At 41.0% G+C, this 13,418-nt stretch overlaps 2 protein-coding genes and 1 non-coding gene across 3 annotated transcripts; 1 reads left to right on the top strand and 2 right to left on the bottom strand.

The window, feature by feature from the left end:
- Positions 1-1,539: 1,539 nt before the first annotated feature.
- On the bottom strand, positions 1,540-5,669 carry ttll1 (tubulin tyrosine ligase-like family, member 1). Its single transcript, XM_030786166.1, has 9 exons — positions 5,548-5,669; positions 5,247-5,455; positions 4,911-5,091; positions 4,436-4,573; positions 4,224-4,332; positions 3,997-4,140; positions 3,522-3,608; positions 2,486-2,649; positions 1,540-1,666 (listed from the first exon to the last, which is right to left on the bottom strand). Exons 1-9 carry the CDS (start codon positions 5,658-5,660, stop codon positions 1,540-1,542), a joined length of 1,272 nt encoding a protein of 423 aa, XP_030642026.1. The 5' UTR covers positions 5,661-5,669.
- Positions 1,967-2,053, top strand: trnay-gua (transfer RNA tyrosine (anticodon GUA)). The gene is given in 2 exon segments: positions 1,967-2,003; positions 2,018-2,053. It is a non-coding gene; the product is annotated as a tRNA-Tyr (tRNA).
- Positions 5,670-6,986: 1,317 nt separating the features above from the next.
- LOC115813857 (zinc finger protein 546-like) lies at positions 6,987-12,740 on the bottom strand. The gene is made up of 7 exons (XM_030776559.1): positions 12,627-12,740; positions 12,383-12,484; positions 11,910-12,020; positions 11,527-11,654; positions 10,571-11,275; positions 10,441-10,484; positions 6,987-9,716 (listed from the first exon to the last, which is right to left on the bottom strand). Exons 1-7 carry the CDS (start codon positions 12,738-12,740, stop codon positions 7,408-7,410), a joined length of 3,513 nt encoding a protein of 1,170 aa, XP_030632419.1. The 3' UTR covers positions 6,987-7,407.
- Between the last annotated feature and the right edge of the window lie 678 nt (positions 12,741-13,418).

The raw sequence follows: 13,418 nt of genomic DNA, 5'->3' as shown, positions 1-13,418 counted from the left end.
TACAGGTCTGGCCTTGGTCTTCAGACTGGGTTTACAAAATGAAAAGTGGTCAGGGCTGAAATATCAAACAGTCCAGGAAAACGGATAAGAAAGCCTTTTTCACATAGTCCAGAGGGTAAGTTCATCTCTATACCTATAGCATTCTGTTATTCACTAAAAGACACTACCTTTCATAACCAGCATACAGAACTCATACTGGGATCATATTTCATCCACCACACTAAAAACCTTTTTTATATTGCAATGTAGAGCAACAGGCACATGGATTCTATACAGATTCCACTGGGACAAGGAGGAATGTTCTAAGAAAATGAGCATATTAATATGACAGAGGGTGTATTTTAAGACTGTTTAATTCTGGCGTGGGCATGTTCAAATGACTGCTCACTTCCCACTTAGCTTCAATTTACAAGGGGAATGGGTGGAAACCTGGATCTCAAATTCACTTTCAGTGATGATGGAACAGGCTTACATGATGATTTTCACACATAACAAATGTACACAGGAGAATACAATTTCTACTAACTCCGAGAATGACCTAAAAAACATATTTTGGGACACCAATCAGTTAATACTTGCATACTTTCATTGTCCTAATAATACGAGAAGTACCAAATGTGAATGTGAGAGTGGTGAACATTGAACAATGTCTCACTTCCTTCACTGATCAAAACATTTTCAGACACACAGTTTTATTATTTTGTAGCATAAAGAGAAAGAAGAGTAGAGTTAATATAACTACTTAGGTAGGAGGGCTATTTTTTAGATCTTTTACATATAAAGGAAAACTCTGCAGTAGAGGAGTGAACTCGGTCACGTTTGTTGCACAATGTGGCATTTACACTGCATCAGAAATTGATATATTGTTGTGAGTGCTTTTTAGTTGTATCATTTGTTCTTAACATTTCTCATAAATACAAACAGACATATATGTGCACTTACTGCAGATATATACAGTTATATACATAACATGACATACAAATTAACAAACTGAATCCCAGGGTATTACTTGTTTTTTGTTTTTGTTTTAAAAAAGGATGAAATAAAATTTACTATCCTTTACCTTGACCAGCTATGTATTTGGAGAGAAAGGGAGTGGCCTCCATACACTAGTTGAGCTCATGTGTAAGAGAACTCTTCTATACATTGCTCTCTTTTTCACGCTTTAGTAGCACAATCTTTCACAGCGTTATACCAAACTACATTGTTTCAACAAGGGGTCCATACCTTCACGCATTCAGGAGTATTTACTGAATTACCAGAGCTTGACACACTGTTTCAACAAGGGGCCCATACCCTCATGCATTCAGGAGTATTTACTGAATGACCAGGGCTTAACACTCTGAGATGTCCTTTATACTCTTTCTGTTTTTCCTTTCGTAATGCAGGGAGATTCATAGATGACTTCGCTCGCTCTCTCTCTGCCTTTGTCAAGAGTGATGTCCTGATGGCGTGTTTAGATTCTAAGCATGTTTAACTTTCCATAATCTTCATCTGAAAAGGGAAAAAAGAACAAGCAGTCTGCTGCAGAAAATGGCCTCACTTCCATGTGGCGGGGACAGGGCGCATGTGGCTGGTCCTTGTGCCCTTTGACCCCAGCGACTGACCCGAGCGACTCCGAAGGTCTCGTTCCGTGCTTTCATTTACCGACTGTTCTTCATCGTATCTAAAAGTGAAACGTGAAACAAAAAGAAAGGGGGTGAGGATGGGGGGGTGAGAGTGAGTGTGTGTTCGCTTGCTGTTTTGTCTGTTACAGGAAAAAAACATGTACCTACAGGAAACTCTGACAGGAAAGCACAAAGTGCTACAGGCTCATAATTCAATAAAGCTAAAAGCACATTTCTCTCTGTTTTTGGAAACTGCATTCCTTCCCTGTACGTATCAGCAACCAGCAACCTATCAGGATATCCACATGACTTTGAAAGTGACAGAATGACTAAGCAAAATATTACTCATTAACCACGAGCCTTCGATAGCTCAGTTGGTAGAGCGGAGGACTGTAGTGGGTATCTCTGACATCCTTAGGTCGCTGGTTCGAATCCGGCTCGAAGGACTCCTTTTAACAGCTGTTTAAGGTCTATTTATAGAGCCATAGAAACACTACTTTTAGACATAAGACATTTTTACCATTTACCCCAAAGGACGACTGCAATGTGGAATACAATAGAAAAACGTGGTAAGCGCAAAACTAAAATACTATATGCCATCTAAGTTCAAATCAGATCTTCCTCCATTTCTTCTTTGAACAGTGAGAAAGGTATTTTGTTAACAACATATTTATTGTAAACATGTCAGTTGGATAAGTTAGACAAGTTAGTCTCATTACCTCACCTAACAAACATTACTGTAAGTCTGGAAACTGAAATTAAATACGCTGTGCTCCCTAATTCATCTGTGTCAATAGCCTGCAATGTACGTGGGGGCCAGTAAGTTGTTCTGGGAATCCAATACTGAGAGCTGACTGAAGTAAACAGGTGTCACTCACAGAACTTCATAGTTTCCCAGGGCTTCTTTAGGTGGACTACGGTTCCAGCGGCAGTCTGGAATTTCTCCGTTAGGTGTGACTATGTTCAAGGTGTCGTTAATCAAGTTGTACTTCAGGATTCGATCATTTGCTGTGCTAGATGTGAGTGATGGAGAAGCATTCACCTAACGAACACATAACCAACACACACACACACACACACAAAATGGAGCACATGAGTCAGGATCAGTATGAGTCATTAAATACACACTGATTGTAGTGGTAACTCAACTTCACACTGTGAGGCCAGCCCAGCTTTATTTCAGGTTAATTTCCTGTTTGGGCCCAGAGGATGGGTTTTATCTCAGGAAATGTACAACACTCTCAGCATGCAACAGTGTGACAGGGTGGCAAGAGCTTATCTGCTGCCCCATGATTAGAACTGTGTTAATTTTACACAGAAGTAACGAATCTGGATTTGAGATGAAAGAAAAGCAGTTTTTCAACTATTTGTAGCCTTTATTTAATCTTAGCGCTAGAATTTAAGCCACTGTTCAATGTGTGCATGAGAGGAGGGCTTGGTGAATAAATATGCAGTGTGATAGTGATGGCAGTCTGCCCATTTAAAACAGCCCTCACAGAGAGACAGACAGGCACACACAAGCAGAAACACACTCTACAACAGTGTGAGTGAGTTTCAGCTCTTCCCAAACACACTCATCAAACATTGAGTTTCAACTTAATGTATCATTTCACATTCCTGAATACATATTCTGAACACCTGAGGAATACAAGCATGCTGATGTGTCAAACACACCTAAGACAGGTTTCAGTCATTCACACACACATGCTGGTAAGTTCTCACCAAGGACAACACAAAAGGTAGATGTACAAATATATAACTATACTAATGTTCTCACTCGTACAAATATATAACTGTACTAATGTTCTTACTCTCACTCGTCTTTACAGAAAGTGAATCTACAGGGTATAATAAGATTATCAGAGAATAAGAAAAGTGAGCATGCTCCCAAAAAGTAAGTGTAGTTAGTCTCACCTCAATGAGCCATGGTTTCAGCTTGTCATCAATAATGATGTCATAGCCGTAGCATTCAAAACAGTGCTTGTCGTTGTTCATGACAGGCTATGGAGAGAATAGGGGCGGGGAGAGGTAACAGACAGGAAGAAAGGAAGAAAGAAAGAAAGAAAGAAAGAAAGAAAGAAAGAAAGAAAGAAAGAAAGAAAGAAGAGAAAAAGAAAAGAGAAAAAAAGGGAGGAAGGGGATGACACTGTTTCGAAATACTGGTCTAAAGTTCCCTTTTAGAGGGAAACAGAATTTGTGAGGATGGGAAACACTGAGTGGGTTCTCTGAATGCTTCTGAGAATAATAAGAAAAGGGAAGTAGTTCATTAGCCTTGACGGCAAAGTACTGCAGACATGACATGAGTAATAAGTACATGAGTAATAAGTTCTATACTCAACATGTGTACACACATGATATTGCACAATGCACTGTACAAGAGCTAACTCACTGCCACAGCCTTCAGAGACTGTACCACAATCCAGTAGATCTGGTCAAACAGTCTGTTGGTCACCTCCTTTCCTCTGGTGCTCTCTAAGTAGAGGCGAAGGTTACTGACTGTCCATTTCCCCCCGTGGACATGGTTATAATCATCCTGAAACAAGCAATCATGAATCACTGCCACATACATTTGAGAAAGTGCAAGGTCAGCACTGTAAAACAAAGACACATACTTACCCCATGTTTTTGGATAGCAACGTTAGTAAGGTGCACAAACATGTTGTCTAATTCACTTGTGCTAGGTGTGTATTTGACTGTGCAAAATCGGCAAAATCCCAGTTTATACCTTGAAAAAAAAGAGCAGTGATTCACTTGGTGGGCTCACCTCTTGAAACCGTTTATACTAAAAGTAAATGAACAGCAGTGAAGCAGAGGAGTAATGCACTTACATGTAGCATTTTAGTGGCCGGTATGTTGTAACTAGCACATAGAGGCGCAAGTCAAATTTCTTCCCACCGATCAGCAATGGATTGTCAATATACAGTGAGATGACATATGCCTCTTTGCCACTAGAGGCCGCCATAAATCTAAAAAGTGAGGTAAATGCAGGCGAGTAAATGGCAGAAAAATGCACAAACATCACGACCAAACATTAAGACAGTAACATATCAGCACAACTGTAAGAACCAGGCTTTTGTGCCCTTTTAAGACATTTTATATGCATGATTAAATATGAAAGCACTTCACAATAAGCCTGATCTGTAGAAAGACCTCTATGAGTCAAATACAGGAGGCATTTATAGGAGAACACTGCAGGTACCACCTGGCCATTAGCCACTGTCATTTATGGAAGTGTCTCCCAAAACATTGGACACTGAATCAAATCACTCTCCCCCACTATTAACTCTGTCCATATGGGCTTACGTGGATGTGCGGCTGTCCCGGGACCATTTTTTAATCTGGGACAGTTTGTTGATAAGGAAGATGCCTTTGCCTTGGGCTTTCCCACATGGCTTCATGATCCAAGTGCTGGACGGACTCTTCCGGAACTCCTCCACAAACAGGTTATAGTCAGCGGGGAGCATAAATGTTACTGGTACAAAATCTATTCCCATAAGGAGTAAGGGGGAGGGGGGGGGGGTGGATGGACAGAGAAAACCAGAGAGAACAGAGCCATGTAAGAAACCATTTCTGTTTGCCAGTCAAAATCAGGAAAACTGTCTGTCACCATTAAGAATAGGATCTCTGTTTATACACTACCTAGATAAATGTACTTTCCATTTTCATCTTTCTCTGCAAGAGGACTTCCCTCCTTCTCAAGCTCTTTCCTGTAGCGTTTAATGTTTTTGATCATTAGATCCTTTCTGGTCAGCTCATAATGGTTGGGGAAGTGGTTGACCATTTGATCATCAGAGAGCCTGTAACCAGTGTCCACGCTGAAAACATTCCTGATTGTCTGGACGCTCATCCTACAGAGTCAGATGTGAAATGAACCAGGTAAAACTGAGGTGTCATAAATGAGGCAGACCACTGTAGCATGAGCATGATTAAAATAATTTACCAGTAGAAATTCCAGTCCTCGTTTTCTGTGACCTGAATCCATGCTCTTTTTTCAAAGTTGTTGATTAGTACAGATTTCTCTATGTCGGTCACCCACTTCACTTTACCAGCCATGACACCTCCCCGGACTGAAAAGAACCAGTGGGCATGTCAGCGTGCATTAAGCGCAAGGGTAGTCATGAACGGGTAATATTTGATGCTTTAGCTAATTGACTGACACGGTGTGCCCCCCACTTAGAGCCGTAGCCAAGCCCTGCCCAAAGAGCAGCTAGCAACGGCACAAACAATGAGGAGCACAAAGAGAAGAACGAGTTTCTACGATACGTAAAGTTTTAATTGCAAATGATAATAAAAGCACAAAATACGTTAAGTATGTAGTTTGTTGGGGCTAATTTACCTGGCTACTTCAGCTGGGAAAAATAAGTCGGTCATCAACTGTGTTCCTTGTACAGATGCAGCTAAGAGAAGTTAACTGTTTCCAACCAGTATTGCAGTTCGCTCCTTGGTACAACTGATATCATACCATTCATATTCGAGTCTTAATTCTAGACATGTCAAATACAAATTTTTCATTTCATTTTCATTCATGCTACCTCTTGCCTGTTAATATTGGTCCATTGAGTTGGGTGTGAACTAAGCAACGGTGACAAATTTCAAGATGGCTACTAAGGAGACACTTTTCAAAATAAAAGACGGGTCCTGTATGGAGTTATGTACTGAGCGGCAGAAGAACAGTTAATTAAGGGAGCAGACAAAGTAGCAAGATCTGTGTCTATCTGGAAACCATTATTAATTTTGTCAAAAGTATGTGACCTGAACTTGAACATCTGTTGTAGGCCATAAAAATGTATTGACTGCTTTTTTAAACCCTTTAAGGACCATCAGAACACCACAAAAATATCAGCATAATAGGTCATGGTCATGGGATGTAGAGTAACTGGGATCATTACATGATCATTACAAATACCCAATGAGCAATATGCAGACACAGACTAACCATGCAGACACAGATTATTGTCAGTGACAGAACTGATTATTTTTTCCAGCTGAAAATTTTCTTCTGTCCTAGACCAGAACAAAGCAGTATCCATAAAACCACCACTAAATGTATTACAGAATTGATCACTGTTAATATAGACACATTTGGACAGTTTTTTCTGGTTTCCTGTTAGCTGTGGTTTTGGGTGTACAAACAATATATATATATATTTTTAATATACTGCATGTGAATACCTTGTGACAATAATGACAATACCTACAAGATTACATACACTTGAACTACATTTATTCATATATTCCATTCACTCCTAATAATTTATACAATAAGACCAGTCATTTTGTGCATCAATATACCCAACCAGGCTGCTTTAACCTTTTACGACACATCACAAGCGAATAATTGAATCAGCTACAGTATGGCAGGATACAAACTATGTAAATTAAATGTATTACAGCCCTTATCTGTTACTGGGACAAAAGATTATCTTTCAGTTCAGCATCCTCACATGACAAGCTGTCTGGTCCATGAATGAGTGGGTTAGGACTTGGAGCACATGATGTTAGCACGATTAGGGGCAGAATATACATGTGTAGAGATTTATGACAGAGGATAACACCATCCACAGTGGCTGAGGCAAAATTGCAATAAGCTTTAATGTCAGACGACTGCATTCTTAACAAATTACCAGAAAAGAAAATACGGATATGTATAAACCACCACTTACCCAGTGTTCATTCGATGACATAAAAGACTAACTACGGCAATAAGAGTAAGTACAAAAGATAACTTTTAAGTCTCAAGATATAAACAATCCTTTCATCACATTCATCATCACTGTGGTTCATATTAAGTCAAGCAAACTCACTTTGAGTTCACATGAGTTCTCTTGTGTATATTCAAAAGATTCATTCGATTGAAAGCTTTCCCACAGTCACATACATATGGCTTCTCTCCTGTATGTATCATCATATGCCTGTTCAGGTGAGTTCGGCTGCTAAAACGCTTGGCACAAACACCGCAGGGGTAAGGCCGCTCCCCTGTGTGAACTCTCATATGCAACGTCAGGTAACATGACTGGGTGAAGCTCTTTAAACAAACAGTACATTTGAACGGCCTTTCTCCTGTGTGGTAACGCTGGTGTTTTGCTACCTCACCACTGGTCAGAAAGGTTTTCCCACACTTAGTGCAACTGTATGGCCTCTCCCCTGTATGAGTGCGATTGTGCCTTTGCAACGTAAACGCTCTTGCAAATAGCTTTCCGCAATACGAGCAGGAATAACACTGCTGTTTTCCAAAGTGACGCTGCAAATGTTCCTTCATCGTCCGTTCTGCCTTAAAGGTTTTCCCACACTGAGAACAAACATGTGGCCTCTCGTTGCTGTGGCGAACTTCGTGCCTGGACAGCTCTGTCACAGTTGCAAAAAACTTCCCACACTCTGCACAGAGAAATTTTTTAATTCCTGTATGAGTTTTCTCATGAATCTCCAGTGCAGTCAACAGTTTGAATCTCTTTGGACACTGAGAGCACTGGTAAGGCCGCTCACCAGTATGTGTTCTCAAATGTTTTACTAAGCTAGACACTTCTATAAAGCTTTTCTCACAGTGAGAGCAAGGGAAGTCTCTTTTGATGTCATGGGCCTGAAGGTAGTGTTGTCGGAGAGATTCTAGTTTCACGAAGGTGTCACTGCACAGGGTGCACTGGAACACTAAAACTATGGCATGTATCTGCTTGTGCTTTGCGAGCTGACTTGTGCTCTGAAAAGCTCTACCACACTGAGAGCAGCGCAGTGGATCATCTCCCCAGTGATTACGCAGATGTTTCTTTACTTCTGCTAAAGTCCTGAAAAACATACCACATTTGACACACCTGTGGCGATGTTCAGGAGGCCTCTTACACCTCTGTCCATCACACTGCCCAATTTCCTTCCCGCAGTTAGCACAAGGTACCGGTTTCTTATGGGCAACGACGTCATCTGATTTGTCTATTTTCCCCACACATATGTTTTGGTCATTTCTCTCAAACATCTGATGAGAATCAGGGGTTGCGCTAAGCGGGGAGGAACCTTCCGAGGCACCAGTCAAAGTCAGAGAGGTCGCGTGATCGTCTGTCTCTACAGAAAGAGACTTCTTGTCCTTTGGTGAATGAGTCTGAACTGAATTTTGGCTTGGCTTTGTTCCCTGGCACACATCCTGGTGTTTCTCCAAATTGTAGGAATATTTGTAGCCCATGCCACACTGGGAACACTGGTAAGGATGCTTAACAGACTGAGAATGCCTTCTCGTGTCTGAAGAACGAGTGCTTGGTGCTTTTTCACAAGACTGACAGGAGGACCCAAGTGAAGGTGACCGTTTCTGAGGTTTATCGCCCAGGGTTTGGGAAAGATCACTAGCATTTTCACTTATAGTCTCCTGTGTCTCCTGTTCACCACACACCTCTTGGTGAACCATGTTCTGAGGCTCAGTGCTATCAGCCTCCTGACACACCAGTTCATGTACCCTCAAACTGTCGACATACCGATAGCTTTTTCCACACTGGGAGCATGAGTAAGGTCGCTCTGTTGTATGAGAGATCATGTGTCTTTTCAGAAATGTGGGGCGTGTAAAGGTTAATCCACAAACAGGGCATGTTGTAGAGGCAGGGGTACTGGCTGGAGTCTGTTCCCTGGAGGTCTTATTCTGAGATGTGTGTAGCTGGGATGAGTTACTTGAGCCTTGGGCAGAGACATCCTTATGCTCTTCCAGCTTACCCAACTCCTCTAAATGTTCGTTTTCACATGTATGCTCCTGATGGTTTCTCAACTCACTGGGTAGTTTGAAGCACCTCCCACATTCGTTGCAAGGGTATGGACGCTCTCCTGCATGGGTTCTCTGGTGTCGCCTCATATCTGCGCCTCGGGTAAAAGTCTTTCCACATACGGGACATGTTTTCGAGACCGGGATTCTTCTATATGTCCGCACAGGAGCGCTAACCTTGACTTCATTTGCAGGATGTTGAGAGGCACCACTAGTTGGCTCAGTGTTGATGGCTCTTTGAGTACCAGCTTTCCAAAGCCTTTTGTATTCCTCAGGATGGGTCACAATGAGGTGATGGTGCAGGTTAAACTCCTCTGGATCTGAGAAAGAGCACAAGGTGCAGGCAAAGGCCACAGCAGGAGCAGATATGGCTGTACCTGGTGGAAAACAAAACGAGCATGACATAGTTATTGACCGTGAACAGTTTGCAGGTGCTGCATGGACCAAAAGAGGAAAACGTACATAAATGAGAAACAGCTGTAAAAGTGGACTTCGACATTATGAATGTGTAGAAAAACAAAATCTCAACGGGCTAAAGTGAAAATCTGTATCTTATGAAATTCTGTGTCTGTGTGAAATTCTGAAACTCAGTATCTGCAAACACTAATCTGATTGGCCAAAGGTCAGAACTGTGATCCAGCGACCAAAGACCCCTTTCAATAGTCTTCCTATTCTGGACTCTCTGAGTTGCCCTGCACAAAAGTTAGTAATGAACAAATGATAAATCTAAGCAAACTCCATGTAAACAAACCTTGAAGTAAAAAATCATGAATAAACTAAAAGAAACTGGGCATACACAAGAAACCATTGTAAATGATCACGATTTCAAATTTAAGTTGTATGTACGCAAAAATGCAGATGCTGTAGTACAATGTAAATACATCTATAGTTTTAGAGGAGCACATAGGATTTTTTTAACTGAAACATGGAAAAGGCCAACTACTGTTCTGTCTAATAAGTTATCAAATATGCCAAAATCACACCCAAAGATAGTGTCTTAAAAAAGGCCTTTATGATGACAGCAGAGACTGAATTTAGGTTTAAATCTGCTACTGTCAGCTTTTAACTGAGGTAGCAGTTCAACATAACACAACATTTCACCTGTCTTTCCACTGTTCTGGTCAGGTTTCAGGGGTCCCATAAGCCTGTAAACAGAGAAAATATTTTATTAGTTCTAAACTCTAAATTATAATGAAGGTCAAACTGCTCTCATTTTTTAATAAATTCTTACTTCTCTAGAGGTGGTGGCACCACCCATGTGACGTTTGGCTCATGCCTTTCAATTTGTTGGTTCTTGTTTAAGGGTTCAGTCTCCTTTCCTGGACATCCTATTTTGGGTTTGGTTGGATACCATGGAAGAGGCAAAGGTTTGTCTGTGACATCAAGTCTGTCTAATTTTACAGCAGGCTGTCGAGAAATGCACGCATTGACTAAACTGGACACATTCGTGTCTTTCAGCTGCGTCTTATCCGGTTTGGCCCTAGAAGACAATGTCAGGCTGGATTCCTCTCTCTCTTGGCTCTGCTGTTCTGGCTCATTTGGGGTCCCTTCATCTGTCTTGTCCATTACCACTTCTTCTGTATTTTCATCCTTACTGCCACAAGTCACTTTGCCACTGTTCACACGTTCTGTCCGCTCAGCCCCAACAGGTAAAACCGTTTCCTCAATGAGAGGCTGCTGATTCTCAGTAGCAGGTCTTTCCACTTGAGCAGTGACATCCAACTCTCCTGCAGGCTTCATCTCCTCAATGATAAGCCCTCCATCATTCTGTGCCACCCCCTCCTTTACGCCCATATCTTTTAGTTCGCTTTCTCTCTGCTCCTCTTTTGTCGTTCTGTCTGCTTCTTTATCTTTTTCTTCAAACTGACCAGTACTTGTTTCATATTCTATCTCAGTGTAGTCAACAATGTGAATGGTCTCCACTTGCACCTCTTCACTAAACGAGGCAGGGCAGTCATGAACAGTCTGGACATTTAACTGAGTATATAAATTAGCCTGATCATTGGCTATAACATGCACTACTCGAGGGATAGAAAGACAGGAGAGTATGCAGTCATCAACTGGGGAAACCAACTGTTCCATAGACTCTGAAAAAAGAAAGAAGGGATGGGGATAGGACTGATTATCAAACTACCATTTTACAGCTTTCTAAATATGTACTTTTAACCAATGCAACAGTTATGACACATGCCTTTAGGTTCCAGCTGTTGAATATTTTTGTGGTGTTGAAGTAGGTTTTTAAGGTGTTCGTGATGTGATAGTGACTGAACACACTCCTCCATGACAGCAGGATTTGTACTCAGCATGGAAGCAATCTGAGAAGACAAAAAATTATGCAATTCATTTTGGTTAGCTAACCACAGGACAGCTCATTTCATTTTCTTCACATAAACTGCAACACACAATATTTGACTCATGATTTTAACAAGATTGAATGAGATTAGCTGAGTGAGGTTTTGACTAGCAACCAGCGATCAACTGAGTGAACACTATCCTGGCATGTTTGTGACCAGTTGATCAGCTAAAAGACAGATGTACAGTTACCAATTCAACTGTTGTCTAAATCACACCTGTGCAATATTTGGCATTGGAAGAGCTTCCTCAAGTTTGGAGAGGAACACCCACATTAACTTCTGTAATGCCACATCAAACTTCTGACCATATTCCACTGGAAACACCTCCTGTGAATGGAAGGTTAAGGAAAAATCACACACCTGTGAATACTTTATATAGAAAGACCAACAAATACTGCCTTGCATATGTACACAGTTCTGTCAGTGTTTAATAAAGTTAATAAAGAACAAATAAAGTTAATAAAAAACAAATTTATCGATAAACCTGGCTGAAAACTGTAAACATGGCAGAGGCTGTGTTCATACAGTGTAATTCCACTGTAAACATTCAGAGTGGACACTAAAACTTGTGTTTATAAGTAAGACTAGGTAGAATTGAGATGAAAAGACTAAAGGATAGTTCTAAATTCTATGAACTTCCTCAAAAATCACTTGTTCCAACAAAATTACAATCATATTGCCATTCTCACCTGAAAGAACATGGTCCTCTCAGCTGGGTCTTTCAATAGGACTTGTACCAATTCTATAAAGTTTGACTCAGATGCTTCAACTTCTGCATCACTTGACTGAAGCTGTCCAAACAAATACATTTGAGAACAGAGAATTCCAGTTTTGCATTTAAAGACTGAAGAAAATGATCGTTGCTCCTCAACACAAAACTCTCACTCTCCTTCCTCCTCCAACAAAATCAAGCTCTACTCTTTATGTACTGACCCCTGGTTCCCCAGACAGTGCAATGGGGGCACGAATCTTGTCCAGATGGGATTGAATGGTCTCTAGGCTCTCCAGACGACATAGCTCCAGTACCAGCTGGACCAAAGGATGCATTGCAAGAGTTACAACTTTGGAAATCACACTTACACTGAGCTACATTTGTGTAATACCACTGAACTTGAACTGAGCAGACTAAATCAATTCATGTTTTTATGATATTACAATGCTACAGTCTCAATATGACAGTCAGATGAATTCATGTTGCATCATCTTGTGTCTCTTACATCTGCCAGTAAGTTCTAATTTTGATATATGCATGTTCTTTAAATTCTAACAGTTCACTTACTTACAGCTCTGTTTGTCAGAGACACCATCATTCTTGACAGTTACATTAAAAACAAACAAACAAACAAAAACCTTTATCGGAATGTCTCACTCTACGGTGCCCCCCTGGTAACATTGGTGGGACAAAAATATTATTGCGTGGCCACGAGTTAATAACCTGAGGGAATGAGATAAATAAGTCGTGGCCACAACTGTATCATTGCATGGTCACAACTTTCAATATGAGATGAAACACCATGAGAAACCTGCAAAGTGGCTGTCCATTTTGTTGTTGCAATGTGGGCTCCGTATTTATCCATGCTTCATGCGTGACAATAGCCTTAACGAGCTCGTCCGGAGTTGTCAGTAAACAACAGATTTCGAATCTTGCGGCCACAATTTAGTTATCACGTTCCCACGCCTTATTAACTCGTGGCAACGCAGTAATATTTTTCCCACCAATGTCAC

Source organism: Chanos chanos, chromosome 1, assembly GCF_902362185.1.
Source record: "Chanos chanos chromosome 1, fChaCha1.1, whole genome shotgun sequence".
Classification (NCBI taxonomy): domain Eukaryota; kingdom Metazoa; phylum Chordata; class Actinopteri; order Gonorynchiformes; family Chanidae; genus Chanos; species Chanos chanos.
This window is presented reverse-complemented; position numbering and strand designations above follow the sequence as displayed.

Coding starts and splice junctions, on each gene's coding strand:
- ttll1 (XM_030786166.1), bottom strand. CDS start 5,660: ATGGCTGGTAAAGTGAAGTGGGTGACCGACATAGAGAAATCTGTACTA. Junction 5,456..5,547: donor GAGGACTGGAATTTCTACTG/GTAAATTATTTT, acceptor CTGACTCTGTAG/GATGAGCGTCCAGACAATCA. Junction 2,650..3,521: donor TGAAACCATGGCTCATTGAG/GTGAGACTAACT, acceptor TGTGTTCGTTAG/GTGAATGCTTCTCCATCACT.
- LOC115813857 (XM_030776559.1), bottom strand. CDS start 12,740: ATGCATCCTTTGGTCCAGCTGGTACTGGAGCTATGTCGTCTGGAGAGC. Junction 12,485..12,626: donor CACTGTCTGGGGAACCAGGG/GTCAGTACATAA, acceptor TTGTTTGGACAG/CTTCAGTCAAGTGATGCAGA. Junction 9,717..10,440: donor CCAGAACAGTGGAAAGACAG/GTGAAATGTTGT, acceptor GTTTTCCACCAG/GTACAGCCATATCTGCTCCT.